The following is a 12,949-nucleotide window of genomic DNA, read 5'->3' on the forward strand; positions in this document are numbered from 1 at the left end:
ATGTTGTTCCGAAAATCGGGCTAGTGGAAGCAGGAAATGGGTGAATCACAGAACGATGAGCTGCTTGTCGTCCACCTGGAGTGCTGGAGCGGCTACAGCGGAGCAACTGTATCGGTGGTGACGGAAAGGTTTAGCAAATTCCTTTGCCCGGACCGGATTTATGTCTGCTCAAGTTTTCGATCAGGAAGCACCATTATATTTAACAGCCTCTAGTGGTGGGTCTTGCCGACGGTAGAAAGTAATGCTTCGTTCCTTGAAGAACAACTTATGCTGAGATTCAACAATGATTATGGGCTTTCATGTAACAACGATGTTAATATAAAATTGAATGATTTTAAAGGTAGTAAGTAAGTTTACTAAGAACCTTGAAGAATTGTTGTTCAATTAGTAAGGCAATTAAATTTAATTAAGAAATAATAATGAAGTTAGAAATCGAATATCTGAAGACAATCGGAATAGTTGGACGTCTCTGTTTATATTTGCTCAGTGATGTCATAACATTGACACATTGATGACAACATAGTCCTTCGATAGTAATTCTACATAATTCTTGTGTCCATCAACAGCGGATTAATGCATATTCTCCTTAAGTTGTGTTTCCAAAATACAGTTCCTCAAATCGGGAATGCTTCCGGGGTGCTAATTTGGGAAACATTCGCTCATCCCGTTCCTTTTGCGTTGGAATTCTTCCCCGAAGCACCCCAAACGCGCAACGTATCTGAAGTATGTTCTTGTGACTCATTCTTGCAGGTTTCAGGTTTTGCCAGTACCGTTCTGCAGCCAAGTAGAAGTGGCGACAAACGATCGCTGAAAAAAAAACGAAGACACAAATGGAAACGCAATCATGCGGACATGCAGTGCAATCGGAGGAATTCCAAGTTCTCGCCCGAAAGCGAGCGTGTGTATTGGCGTATTTGCGTAGCCGTCGTCGATCATTCGACGGGTAATTAGGTATGCACCGGCGCATGTCGCTACTGCTTTGCTGCGTACAGCACGCTTGTCTCGGATTTCGTGGCTGTGTATTCTGCACTGCGTCGTTCCAGCTCCAGCGGCCGCTTCTGGCAAATGCAAAACGCCCGTCCGAATTCGGGTGATGACTTCATGTAACGGGAGTGTACGGGGGATTGATTTCGGGATGGTTCTTTCCCTCAAATGTTAGTCATTCATTGCTAGATACACACTTGAAGTTGATATAGGATGAAGCCGTTGAGCCAAGGCAGTAAAGAGGTTAGATCTGTCTGATCGAACACTCGTACTTGTTGGTGGCTAATAATAGGATTCTCGGTCTTGGAGTGACTTCAATTGTGTTGGAGTGAACGTATTGCTGCTGTAGAGCAACCAAACGAAACAACAAACTTAAATCAATGGCAAATGCACTCGATATTAATGTTCGATGCTTAGTAGAAAAATATTCATTTTCAAAATTGAGTTCCACGAAATAAAAGAAAAAACTGACCACGGAAATAAAACGAAATGAAGTGATGAAGACGGGAATGAATGGGGAACAATTATAAAATTTTTTAGAAATATTAAGAACAATCAGCTCTTTAGTCGCACTACGATAGAAATGTGACAAAAATCAGTGTTGCACTTGACTGCCACCGGATTGTAATACACACCAATTATGAAGACGTTGATTTAATTTAATATGTCATCTCCAACCAACCGCGTAACGCCATATTTGTCGACAATGAATGTTGGAGTTGGTGTATTGTCCGCAAGAAAAAAAAAACAAACAAATCGCTCGTTCGTTCCGGTCTCGGTGCCAGCAAAATGTCGCACGAACATACGCGCCGCCAGACCTAGACCAATGGTCGACAGCCATTGCCACTGTAAGGAAAGGCTTGGAGCAAGATTGCCATTTTGTTACTCTTTTATGTGGTACAAAGAAAAATCTCCAAAAAATACGTTACCATTGCAGCTTTTACTCTGCTAGCTGTATGAACATTGTCTGCAAGGATGGCACCATTCGGCGTAAATAGATTTAATTATTCCTAATGGTCCGATTCGTATCATAACGTTTTTGTTTGCTGGGTAGCTTAGCTTACCAAATCGATACCAACGGCAGTCAGACATGCAACAGCAGCGAACTCACCTTACGGGCAGTGCCAACAGCGGCTAAAAGCGTGATGATTAATCGCACTGGTGGACGGATACAGCGATAAGGAAAAATGCCACCAAATGTGATTTGGAAGTGGTGATAATATTAGCTCCTGACGGAGAGAAGTGTGTAATGAGCTGTGGCACCCAACCCGGAAAACGGAAACAAAACGAAAGCGGACGTACCGAATAATGAAACTATTTTTAACTAGCCTAACGGTTGATTAAGCGCAGTTAATTGATCGTAGTGAAAACCCGACGGCAGACGGTGATGGAAATTTTCCTAAGCGTCTGTCTATTTTTGTTTGTAAACAATTGGTACTATTCGCTCTCCATGGGTGTGATACGAGACAAAACGATGGGAGCAAACTGTATGATGAATTCAAATAGAATGGGAACAAATATCTGCTAATACTACACACCAAACAGCACTAAACTAAACAGTGCTCCACAACCAAAACGGTCCGAGAAAGCAAACTCCTACCGATCCCTGGCACGTGGTACTGAGACTTACCGCTTGATTATTGAGTTGTTTCGAGCACGCATATAAAATATTCACATAATTAAAGCATCAGCTAACCGCGTAACACAGCACCCGGCGATCGATAGTTCGATCGCCAGGTATGTGCCGGGTCATGAAAATCCTGCCAATGGGTCTGGCACTAATCAGTTGGTGTGGCTGGCGACACTAGGTGTGATTTACGTCAAACGACCGGTATGCAGGGCTGCTTTGTCCATTGAGTTTAGTCATTTTTATGGCGATTACAGTGTGTATTAATGGCTTTCCTTTCTTCTCACTTACTTTACAGATCAATACCCGTGATCAGTGCAATGCCGTGAATGCGTGTATGCTATCCGTGGCTTCTGATAACAACAACAAATTTATTGTGTGCGGGTATGTACGTTGGAAATATGGTAATCGAAGCATGTTCGTATGTGTTTCCGTTAGCTTGCTGTCAATAGCTGCTTTTAGAATGAATATATTTTAAATGAAAATTAGAGGAAAGCGAAGAATATTATTCTCTTATTCTTGAACGTGAATCTGCAGCATTGTTTACAGTAATCGATTAAAAAATGGTCTTAAAATGGTGTTATAAATTATTATACCTTAAAGTTATCGTTTTTATTATCGTTTGTCTATCGGAGGTCTAAGATTGGCAATTATTGGAATCGGTTCTAGTTGCACAATATACTGAATTCGTGTCAGTTTAATTAAAGTACAGAAATATACCACATGCGAGAACTCTCAGCCTGTGGCGACCGATGGTAATTAATCATAGATAATTAGTAGGAAGGATGAGTTCCACGACGAATGTAACCAGGCATGTGCCTTCGATCAAATCAACAACCAATTTCCCCAACGATCTTGCTAAGAAGGTGTTAAATACAACGCGAAAAACATCGTGGACGAGGAATGCTCTGTGAATGGAACAAATAAACAACCCGTCGAGCTCCTCAGCCCACCTCCAATGACCACCTCTCGGGGGTCCTAGGGGCAGGATGATTTCACCGTTGCAATGTTTTTATGAATGATTTTATGGTGTTGGTGAAAGGTGAAACGGCAAACTCCGCGTGTAAGGCAACGTACAGCCAAACGCCACCGATGTATGGGTGCGTGAGCAGTTCAATGTTCTCAAACATTGAACACCCGCCCAACGGCCGGGAGATAAAAGGAAAAATAAAACGAACGAGTTTTAATTCTCATGATTTTCCACGGTGCTATACCCCCCCTAGGGGGGGTGGGAGCGCCTAGTGCTAGCACATTATGCAAATGCTTCCCAGAACTCCTTTAGAGTTTTGCCCGAAACGGAATACTACGTTTGGATTGCGCGGAGAATCGACAAGGGCGGCTTAATTTTCTCACATTGGAGAATTTTTAGCTCTCGCTGCTGGAATAGTGTGAACCGTGTTTATGCCTCGGTCGTTCCCTGCCTCGGCAAAACTCTAAGCAAAGCTGTTGTTTGAGGCAAAACGGTTAGTGTCACTATTACGGTTTTCAAACACTTTCGTCGCCTTGGTGCAGACACCCGCCTGTGATGGTGAGGGCCGGCGTGGGCTGTTTATAGTACCCCCTAACCTTACCCTCTCCCCGGTTCTGGTCCTCCCCCGTTCACTATTTTTCCAATACCGACCCCTGTTTTGTTATGGTAACACTGATGTTTGGTTTGTTTTCCCATTCGATTGCATCGTGTTCCGCTTTGAGCTCCTCCGGCTCCCGGCAAATGATGGTTGTACGGCATTCTGCTAGGAAGGAGCAGATTGAATTGGGTGGTGGGGGAACGGGGAGCGGGAGGTAACAGGCGAGGTGTACTACACAATGCATCCTTATCTAGAGCGCACCGTTGGGGATGGCCTTTGACTGGTAACCCCCGGGTACCGAACGGAGTTACCTCTAGGTGTTTTGCAAGTAAAAACGTGGACTACGAAAATGCACTTGTTTCTGGCCGGGAACCGTATTCCGGGAGCGCGGTTGGTCGATGAAAAATTAGGTTAGCCAGTCAGACCACACCGGTGATCGGTAGGAGTTCGGTTCCGTGGCTAGTTTCGCGTTGGGTACGGCGCTAGAGCGTAGGAATTATATCGAAAAAGGACGCCATCATCGAATGGACCTAATTTCCCGCTTGGTGTTTCTATGTGTGTGTGTGTGTGTGTTTGTGTGTTCATTAAAGTTTCCGGGCTAAGTTTTGTGATAATGGTTGCAAGGCTTTCCAAGCGTACCGCAATAGGGTCAGGTGTACTTGGGAAAAGCTGAAACGCTTAAGCTCTCTATCGAAGGGAGCGTACTTGATAGACGAGAAACCCTCAAACTCCATTGGTCGGTTTGGGTAAAAATGATTAATCCTGCTCGTAATAATCGAAAGTGAGCTTTAGTTCAGCCGCGATGTGATGTTGTGTGGTTGTGCAACGTTAAGCTCCCACTAAAAATGCAAATTTACAGCAGATTCTGTGCACATTTGGCTGATAAAATGCGCCACCGGTGTGTAAAATAAATAAGGACTGCTGGTTTAACACCAACCAAAAAAAAAAGGTCAAGTGTCCTCCCTCCAGTGCAAGTGTGATTCGACATCCAGTTGTCCCATATTGACCTTGTGCGTTGCATTTAGCTGAACCAATCTGGTGGACCAGTGGAAGGTGCTTCTTGTGGAGACAGTGTCCGGCCGCATCGTTGAGACAGCCCTGCCGGACGAACGACGACTGCCGGGCGGCTGTGGGACGGCAATGTTGTGTCGCAGGCAGCACCAAATATGGCAACGTCGTCGTCGCTGTTATGTTGCCGTCGAGGTCGGTGCAACATTACCGCCATAACTCGCTGCGCTGCTAGTCGCTGGGGTGGAACCGTGGGCTGTTGCGTCTGTTGCTAAATCGCCGAGTCGGATGGTAGCAGCGGCAAGAAAAAAGGGAACAGCAAACAAACAAAAACCAAACCCAAACCTGTAGATACAGCGGTCGGAATTTTGTTTCTTCGTATCGTATTGGAAGTGCATTCGTTGGCGTAGTCGAGGGGCCCTCCGTTTTGCACGAGGGAACATGAACAACTTCCAGCGGCTCAGCTTGTACAAGTATGTGTATTTTTGCTGTTTAGTGCTAGTTGTAGGCATATCCCAAGCAATGTTGTACAGCGATTCTTCTGCAGTTAAAGTTTTGCAATCAACCTTACGCCTCAAATGGATTAGAATTATTCTCCCATTTAGAACAAAACCGGTAATGTTTAGACAAGAACACTTTAAGCTGTCAGCCCAATGTTTATCTTTTCGTCTTGTTTTTGCCATATTTCTCTTCGAATGAGGACGGCCTTGCCCGATTTGGAAGAAAGTCGCTAGTGCGCATGCTTCCCAAGCTCGAAACTTAACCTTATAAAGACATTGCCCGCTTGTTGCACACCATCTGCTCACAATACCGTCGACGACTTCGATATACAGTCAACCACATCAGGTCCTTATTTAACGAGTTTTTTTTTGCATAACGAGCGTTTGAATTTCTGGAACTCCAAAGCCAAAACGTGAAAGAAGCTTTTGGACAGTGATCCAACAGTAACTGAAATTATAACGTTAGGCAAGTTGTTTGGGAATAGGGAATTGAAAACAAGTAACATTAAAGACCTTCTAACGGAGCACATGGAATGCTAATCTTCCGAAGCACTTAGAACTTATGGAGTTTGACTGACGCCAAGGAAATGGTTTCTGCAACAGAAGATCAATTTATCGAGGATATCATTCCGATTCCTGTTAATTCCTCATGTGCTAGCAAACAATCCTGCTGGAGATGTCCGGACCATCACTCAAGTATTTTTTTCTTCATCGGCAAAACAACCTCAAGAGGTCTGGCCTCCCATGTTTGGCTTTCTTTGACATTATTTACCCGCACCGGGATAGTCAGTCTTGCGTACGGGGGTTTGGTCCGGATGGGATTTTGGACCGGTCCTGTCGTCTAAACCACTGGGCGCCCCCAACTGAAGAATATTTGGAAATAAATTGAGAGAGTTGTTGTGAAAAAACTTTTTATTTTTATCAGGTTGATAGGCAAATTATTTGAATTTTAAACGATTTAGAAAATAAACGCTTGGATCGCCTAAATAAGGGTCATCATCAATCGTTTTCAGAACAATTGTAATTTGATTGAAATTAAAACTTTTCAACAACCTTTTACAGTTGGGGCTTTTCAAAGTATGTAAAAAGGAAAACAACTATTATTAACCACACAAGAGGTAACTCAGAAGAAGGGTAATTCCAACGACATGATCACGTGACCGAACTTTCGTTGAATAATTAATTGTTTAATTTTTCTCCTTTTCTTATTAAACCTGTTACCTGCTTTCTTAACGAAAAAATAATTGTATAATCTGTACTCAGTTTTATTGGCTTTGCAGACGCGGGTTTTCCAAACTTCAATTCAAGCGCATACTTTTTATCACGAAAAGCGATCATGTTACACAAATGGTAACTGTTTTGAACCACAATATGACAGTAATATCCTAGGGTCCGTAGCGCTTTCGTGACCTGAATTAACCTGTCCTTTTACTTCACACCACCAGCCTTTCCATTCACGAGCCGGAGGGGGGGGTGGAACGTCGTAAAGAAATTCCAACCGGAAGGAAGCTCCCCAGAGGGTGGCCAGCAACAAACGGAAAGGCAAACGCTAGACTGCCTGCCCTTTTTCTGTACTCCTCGAGACGTTTGTGTAGGGAAAATGGGTATGTAATTGTTGCTTAGAACAGCCAACAGTACCTTGGCGCTGTTGTTTAGCGGTGGTGGGAGTAAGAACTGATGTTGTTTGCAACATGACAGCCCAACGTCAACCGCAGTTAATATCGCGGGCCATCGAGTTCGAGCAAGATCGAGTGGAGTGGAGTGTGGTGGAGTTGGCGAGTGGAGCCACCGCCCAAAGCCACCCAAACAAAACACGGCGCTGTGTGTTGTGTCTTTTGTGAAATGCGGGAGTCCAGGACGCACATTCCGATATTCGCGTGCCGTTGTAACAATCCACGGAAGCGAACCAGGGCAACCGGTGCTTTGGTAGATAGGGGTGGTAGATATAGCGCAGAAAGGGTATAGGAAGGGTTCACCGGTTGGAAGACAGTTTGAGTCCACACGGTGTAACGTATCCGATAACCAAATCAGTCGAGCTCGGCACTCCTTGTGGTGCAGATGTTGTATACTTAAAAGTCGTGGATGGTGTTTTAGTTGTTTGTGTCACTTTGTTACTTAGAAAGGAGAAGTTATACACTTTTCTTAACGTATACTTAACGTAAATCCGTATACGATAGTTTGGTAGTGTGTTACAATCTTACCGGAACTGTGAAGAAAACATTTGATATTAATTCGATCCTCCGCTTGTGTAAAGAACGTATTAAGGAAAAGATGAGACTACGCGAACAGTTGGCACGTGAAATTTTTGACCCCAGTTCCTGTCTTAGTCAAAACATTATCATCCGGGAGATGGTGTTACAGCACAAGGAAAAAATGTAACGTACAAAGAAGAATCTAACTAATCCACTAGTACAATATCGATGAGTTAAAGCAAATATTTAAATGTTTAATTAAGTTAAAAAATGGAAAGTTATACCAATCATTCAGCTTAACTTCGCTGCTATTGTGAGAATTAGGAATTATAAATGAGGCCAGTTACATGTAGTTTAACACCTCTAATGCAAATATCCAACTTCGTACTCTGCCAGAAAAAATGTGTAACATTTAAAAGTCAATGAACTGATAAAAAGGATAATCGAGTTGTACGTGCGGTGAGCGATGACCGACGACACCCCAACCGATATGACTAATCGAACATAAATTATTACCCTTCCGTAGCGAAGAGTATCGTCAGTAAAACTGGTGTGAGTCGGATTGTTTTGCTGTATAAAACCGTCAATGCAGTTGATTTTATGTACCTGCCACGGCTGGTGGTGTAGTTTTTCATAATTCATAAACCTGCGGTTTTCGGGTTTTACATGCTCGCGGCAAAAGGGTATAACTCGATAACCTATGCGATATTAGAAATTATGAATTGATTATGGGTTCCGAGCTTCCGATCGACGGCAGCAACGATGGGGATGACGTGCGTCCTCCCTCCCATTATTGAAAATATCGTTTAGTGACGTTTGTGTCTGATTTGGTTTTATCCCTTTTGTTTTTCTACTTGCAGGCGGAAACTAAACGGGTACTCTAGTTTGGATTTATTCGTTATGCCTATAACCGACAAACCGCGATTAAATCACTCACAAAAGTAAGTAAGAACCGGAAGCACAGTCCCCCGGAATCGTAAAGTATTTTGGGGATGATTATTTATGACTCCCTAATGCACCCCTAAACGTTTATGATGGATGCTATGGAGAAACTGTTTTATAATAGTTTTACTCTAAATGCAAGACATCAGTCGGGCTCGTAGTAAACTTGTTCGCATTTTGAACCACCTTCCAAAACATGATTACTGATGTGGGACGTTTTTACTTGCAGTGCCAAAAAAATCATACCAGCTACACCCAATCCATGGGTCGCCGGTGGTCCTCCGGGAGGAAAGGACGCCGTCCTGGTGTTCCGCACCTACGCGCTATCACCGGCGGCTTCGGAGAACGGTTCGGACCTATGCTCCGGTAGTGGCAGCCCATCAGTGACACCGTCGTCGGAAGCTTCGTCAAGCCCATATCCAGCCGATACTGCAGCCAACGCTGGTTCGTCAACAACAACTCGGCTGGCCGAGTTGAAGAGCGCACATAAAGCATCTTCCACTGCCACCAATTCTACACTGCCGAAGAATTTTAACGTTCAGCGTAAAACGCGTGGAACGGCACCGAGCAGAAGCAGCACAGTCACTACCGAGGACGAAAACGATGACGATGAGGAAGAGGGTGAAGGTGGTGACGAGGATGAGGATGATGAGGAGGATGAGCTTGAGCGTAATGATCGGGTTGCGGCCAGAGAAGAAGACGTTCAGGACGATGAAGAGACAGGAGAGGGCGAGGGCAATGACGACGAGGAGGATGGGGATGAAACGGATGCCGGTACAACATCGCAGGAGGAATCAAGCCCGGTCAAGGGAAAGGCAACAGTCGCTGGTGAAAATTCGGGACGCACCAACAAGCCCAAAAAACGTCAGCTCGAATCGTCGTCCTCGTCCAGCTCGCTTAGCAATGCGTCCATGTCCAGCGTTAAGGGTGGCTCGGGTGATGAAATAGACACGGAAATGTCAACTTCGAAATCGGAACCCGCGCTTGCGATGGCCGCAATGGACAAGAAACTAGCCGCACATCGCAAACACAAGGAGGAAAACAAAGAAAACCAACAAAGCGCACCAACGAAAACGGAAATGCCGGCTGCACAGTTAAACATTTGCTACAAGTTCATTAACACGGAAACGCGACTGCTAAGGAAGATCCTAAACGCGCACGGTATGGGCGAGAGTGGACCGGAGTGTAATGACTTCAATCTGCTGTGGACGGGCATACATCTGAAGCCGGACATTTTGCGTAATCTAGCCCCGTATCAGCGGGTGAATCATTTCCCGAGGTGGGTGTGAATTTGTGGTACAATTCTATGTTAGTATGAAGGTGATCAATAACAACCGAACAAGTTTCCTAATTTATAAATTCACGTATTTGATGAAATGATACCGCCTAATGAAATGATTTAAATTCGTTTCCTTTTAGGTCCTACGAGCTGACACGCAAAGATCGTCTATACAAAAACATTGAGCGGATGCAGCATCTTCGGGGCTATAAGCATTTCGACATTGTACCACAATCATTCCTACTGCCACAGGATTACAAGGAACTGATAGCAGCGCATAACAAATGTCGGGGCCCATGGATTGTAAAGCCGGTTGCCTCTAGCCGAGGTCGGGGTATTTTCATTGTCAATTCGGTAAGAAATTCGGTTGAAAGTGAAGGCTCTTTAACTATTTTACTAATTTCGATTCTTTCCACAATTTATTTTCCGGTTCGCTTCCCATCGTTTAATGTGCAGCCGGATCAGATTTCATCGTTTGAACAGGTCGTGGTGGCCAAGTACATTTCCGATCCGCTTTGCATCGACGGGCATAAATGTGACATTCGCATATACGTTGCAGTGACCTCGTTCGATCCACTCATCATCTACATCTACGAGGAGGGTCTGGTCCGGCTGGCCACCGTCAAGTACGACCGGACGGCGGAAAATCTCTGGAATCCCTGCATGCATCTGTGCAACTATAGCATCAACAAGTACCACACCGATTACATCCGTTCGAGCAACGCCGGGGAAGAGGATGTCGGGCACAAGTGGACGCTGAGTGCGCTGTTGAGGCACCTCCGCAGCCAGGGTTGCAACACCGAGCAGTTGATGCTCGCGATCGAGGATTTGATCATTAAGGCAATTTTCTCCTGCACGCAGCCGATCGTGTCCGCCTGCCGGATGTTTGTGCCGCACATTGGCAACTGCTTCGAGCTGTACGGCTTTGATATCTTGATCGACGACATGCTGAAACCGTGGCTCCTGGAGGTGAACCTCTCGCCGTCACTCGGCTGTGATACGCCGCTCGACACGAAGGTGAAAGCGTCGATGCTGACCGATCTGCTCACGATGGTGGGCATACCGGCCATCAGTCCGCTGCAGAAGGCATGCTACGATAGCAAGGGCCAGAAGATACGTAACCTCACGACACCGTATCGGCGCGTCAATTCGGCCGATTTTGTACACACCACCGGGCGGAAGGATGGGCCCGGTACCGGTAGTAATCAGCAGCAGCACCAAGGGAAAGGCGATGGGGGTGGAAAGCTGCAGACGACTCTGAGTGCGCTGACGGCAGAGGAGCTGAAGATTGTTCGCTTTGCCCGGTCGCAGTATGAACGGCGGGGTGGTTTTGTGCGAATTTTCCCAACAAGCGACAGCATGACCCGGTACGGATCATTGCTGGACCCAATCACGGGCATTCCCACATCGGCCATCACGTCGTCCAGCAGTGGCACCTATCTAATGATCATACCGCACAACTACAATCAGATGTTACACTCGCAGCTATTCCCGGCTGGAAGTGAAACGGAGAATCGGATCGTGCATCGGATTCAGAAGTACGAGCGTGCCCTTGAAAGCTCGCTACCGATTACGATCGGTCCGAAGCATACGGCACCGAAGTGTGTGGATGAAGCGAAGCGGCTTCGGCTGCAGGTGCGGAAGTTGATCGAGAACGGGCACGAGATGAGCATTCTACAGGCCAGGCGAGCGTTTGGATTTTACTTGGAGTACATCCTGAAGCGGCTGTCATCCGAGCCGAAACACAGCCACGAGGAGCTAATTATGAAGTTCCTGTATCGCGTCGGTGCACACATGAAGACGCCTTTTTTCTTCCGCAACTTTGGGAATAAGGCGCTTGGCAAGGATCGTGGTGCGATGGTGGCAAAACAGCTCGGCGACTATTTGCATCTGTACAACAAGGAGACGGAATCGTACGTGGATGTGTTCGATATCGTGGGGATGTTGCCGATAAAGCTGTTCGACGATTTTCTGATGCAGGCCAGCGAAGCGGATCTCGAGTCCGTCCTGACACTTCACACGAATCTTACCCAACAGATGCCATTTCTGTACAGTGGCTGCTCGACCAGTATTCCACCGGCACCTCCCATACCGGTTGGTGCGCACGGTTTTCTGAAGGCCCTTCCCAGCATGGCTCCGGGCGGTGCCAACAAGGAGCTGATACGATTGGATCCGTTTTATCGCCGTGTTGAGAGTAGACTGCCGCTTGGAGCTCGTGTGGCCGGGCTGTCAGATGCACGCGGACCGGGTGTAGGCGAGTCGAAAAGCTCTGCCCGGCTTTCTCCGATGAAAAAGAAACCACCCATCGGCAGCATGGTAAAATCGTCCCGCGAGCGAGAGCAGCGTTCAAACTGGCTTTACTGAGCTGAGAGAGTTTTTGGCAGTTTTTTGCTGTAGCATGTAAGAACATTATTTATTTGTTATGCGTAATTTTATACGTTTTTTTAGTGGATTTGCTCGCGTGTTCGTATAGGTCGTATCGTTTCCAAAATGTTAGTGTTATATGTTTTTGTTAAATTATTTCCTATGTGTTCTTCATTTTGTTTCACTAACGTTTATCCTTGTGTACAGTAGTAATATGTTTATGTGATTAGTTATGTTTTACGAGCGAAAGCAGGTCCCTTTTCACCTATCACTGTTGTCCAAAGAAGGGCTGATAGTAACGCTGTTAAAAGTGAATAGGAATCCATATTTTTTTTAATTGTTCGTAATATACACGATTGTGACTTAATCTCATTTTCCTAGTAGTAAGGAGAAGTAACGCGAACAAGAATGCTTTTTGTAAAAAGGATTAAGCTATCAATTGAACTCTATTCGACCGAAGATTAGGTTTTTTTGGTTTAAGTGCT

At 45.4% G+C, this 12,949-nt stretch overlaps 1 protein-coding gene across 1 annotated transcript; it reads left to right on the top strand.

Annotated features, from left to right (window-relative positions):
• Positions 1–2,948: 2,948 nt before the first annotated feature.
• LOC128707315 (tubulin polyglutamylase TTLL5) lies at positions 2,949–12,464 on the top strand. The gene is made up of 5 exons (XM_053802266.1): positions 2,949–2,995; positions 8,740–8,820; positions 9,051–10,100; positions 10,241–10,454; positions 10,557–12,464. Exons 1-5 carry the CDS (start codon positions 2,949–2,951, stop codon positions 12,462–12,464), a joined length of 3,300 nt encoding a protein of 1,099 aa, XP_053658241.1.
• The last annotated feature ends 485 nt before the right edge of the window (positions 12,465–12,949 follow it).

Source organism: Anopheles marshallii, chromosome 2, assembly GCF_943734725.1.
Source record: "Anopheles marshallii chromosome 2, idAnoMarsDA_429_01, whole genome shotgun sequence".
NCBI classification, from domain to species: Eukaryota; Metazoa; Arthropoda; class Insecta; order Diptera; family Culicidae; genus Anopheles; species Anopheles marshallii.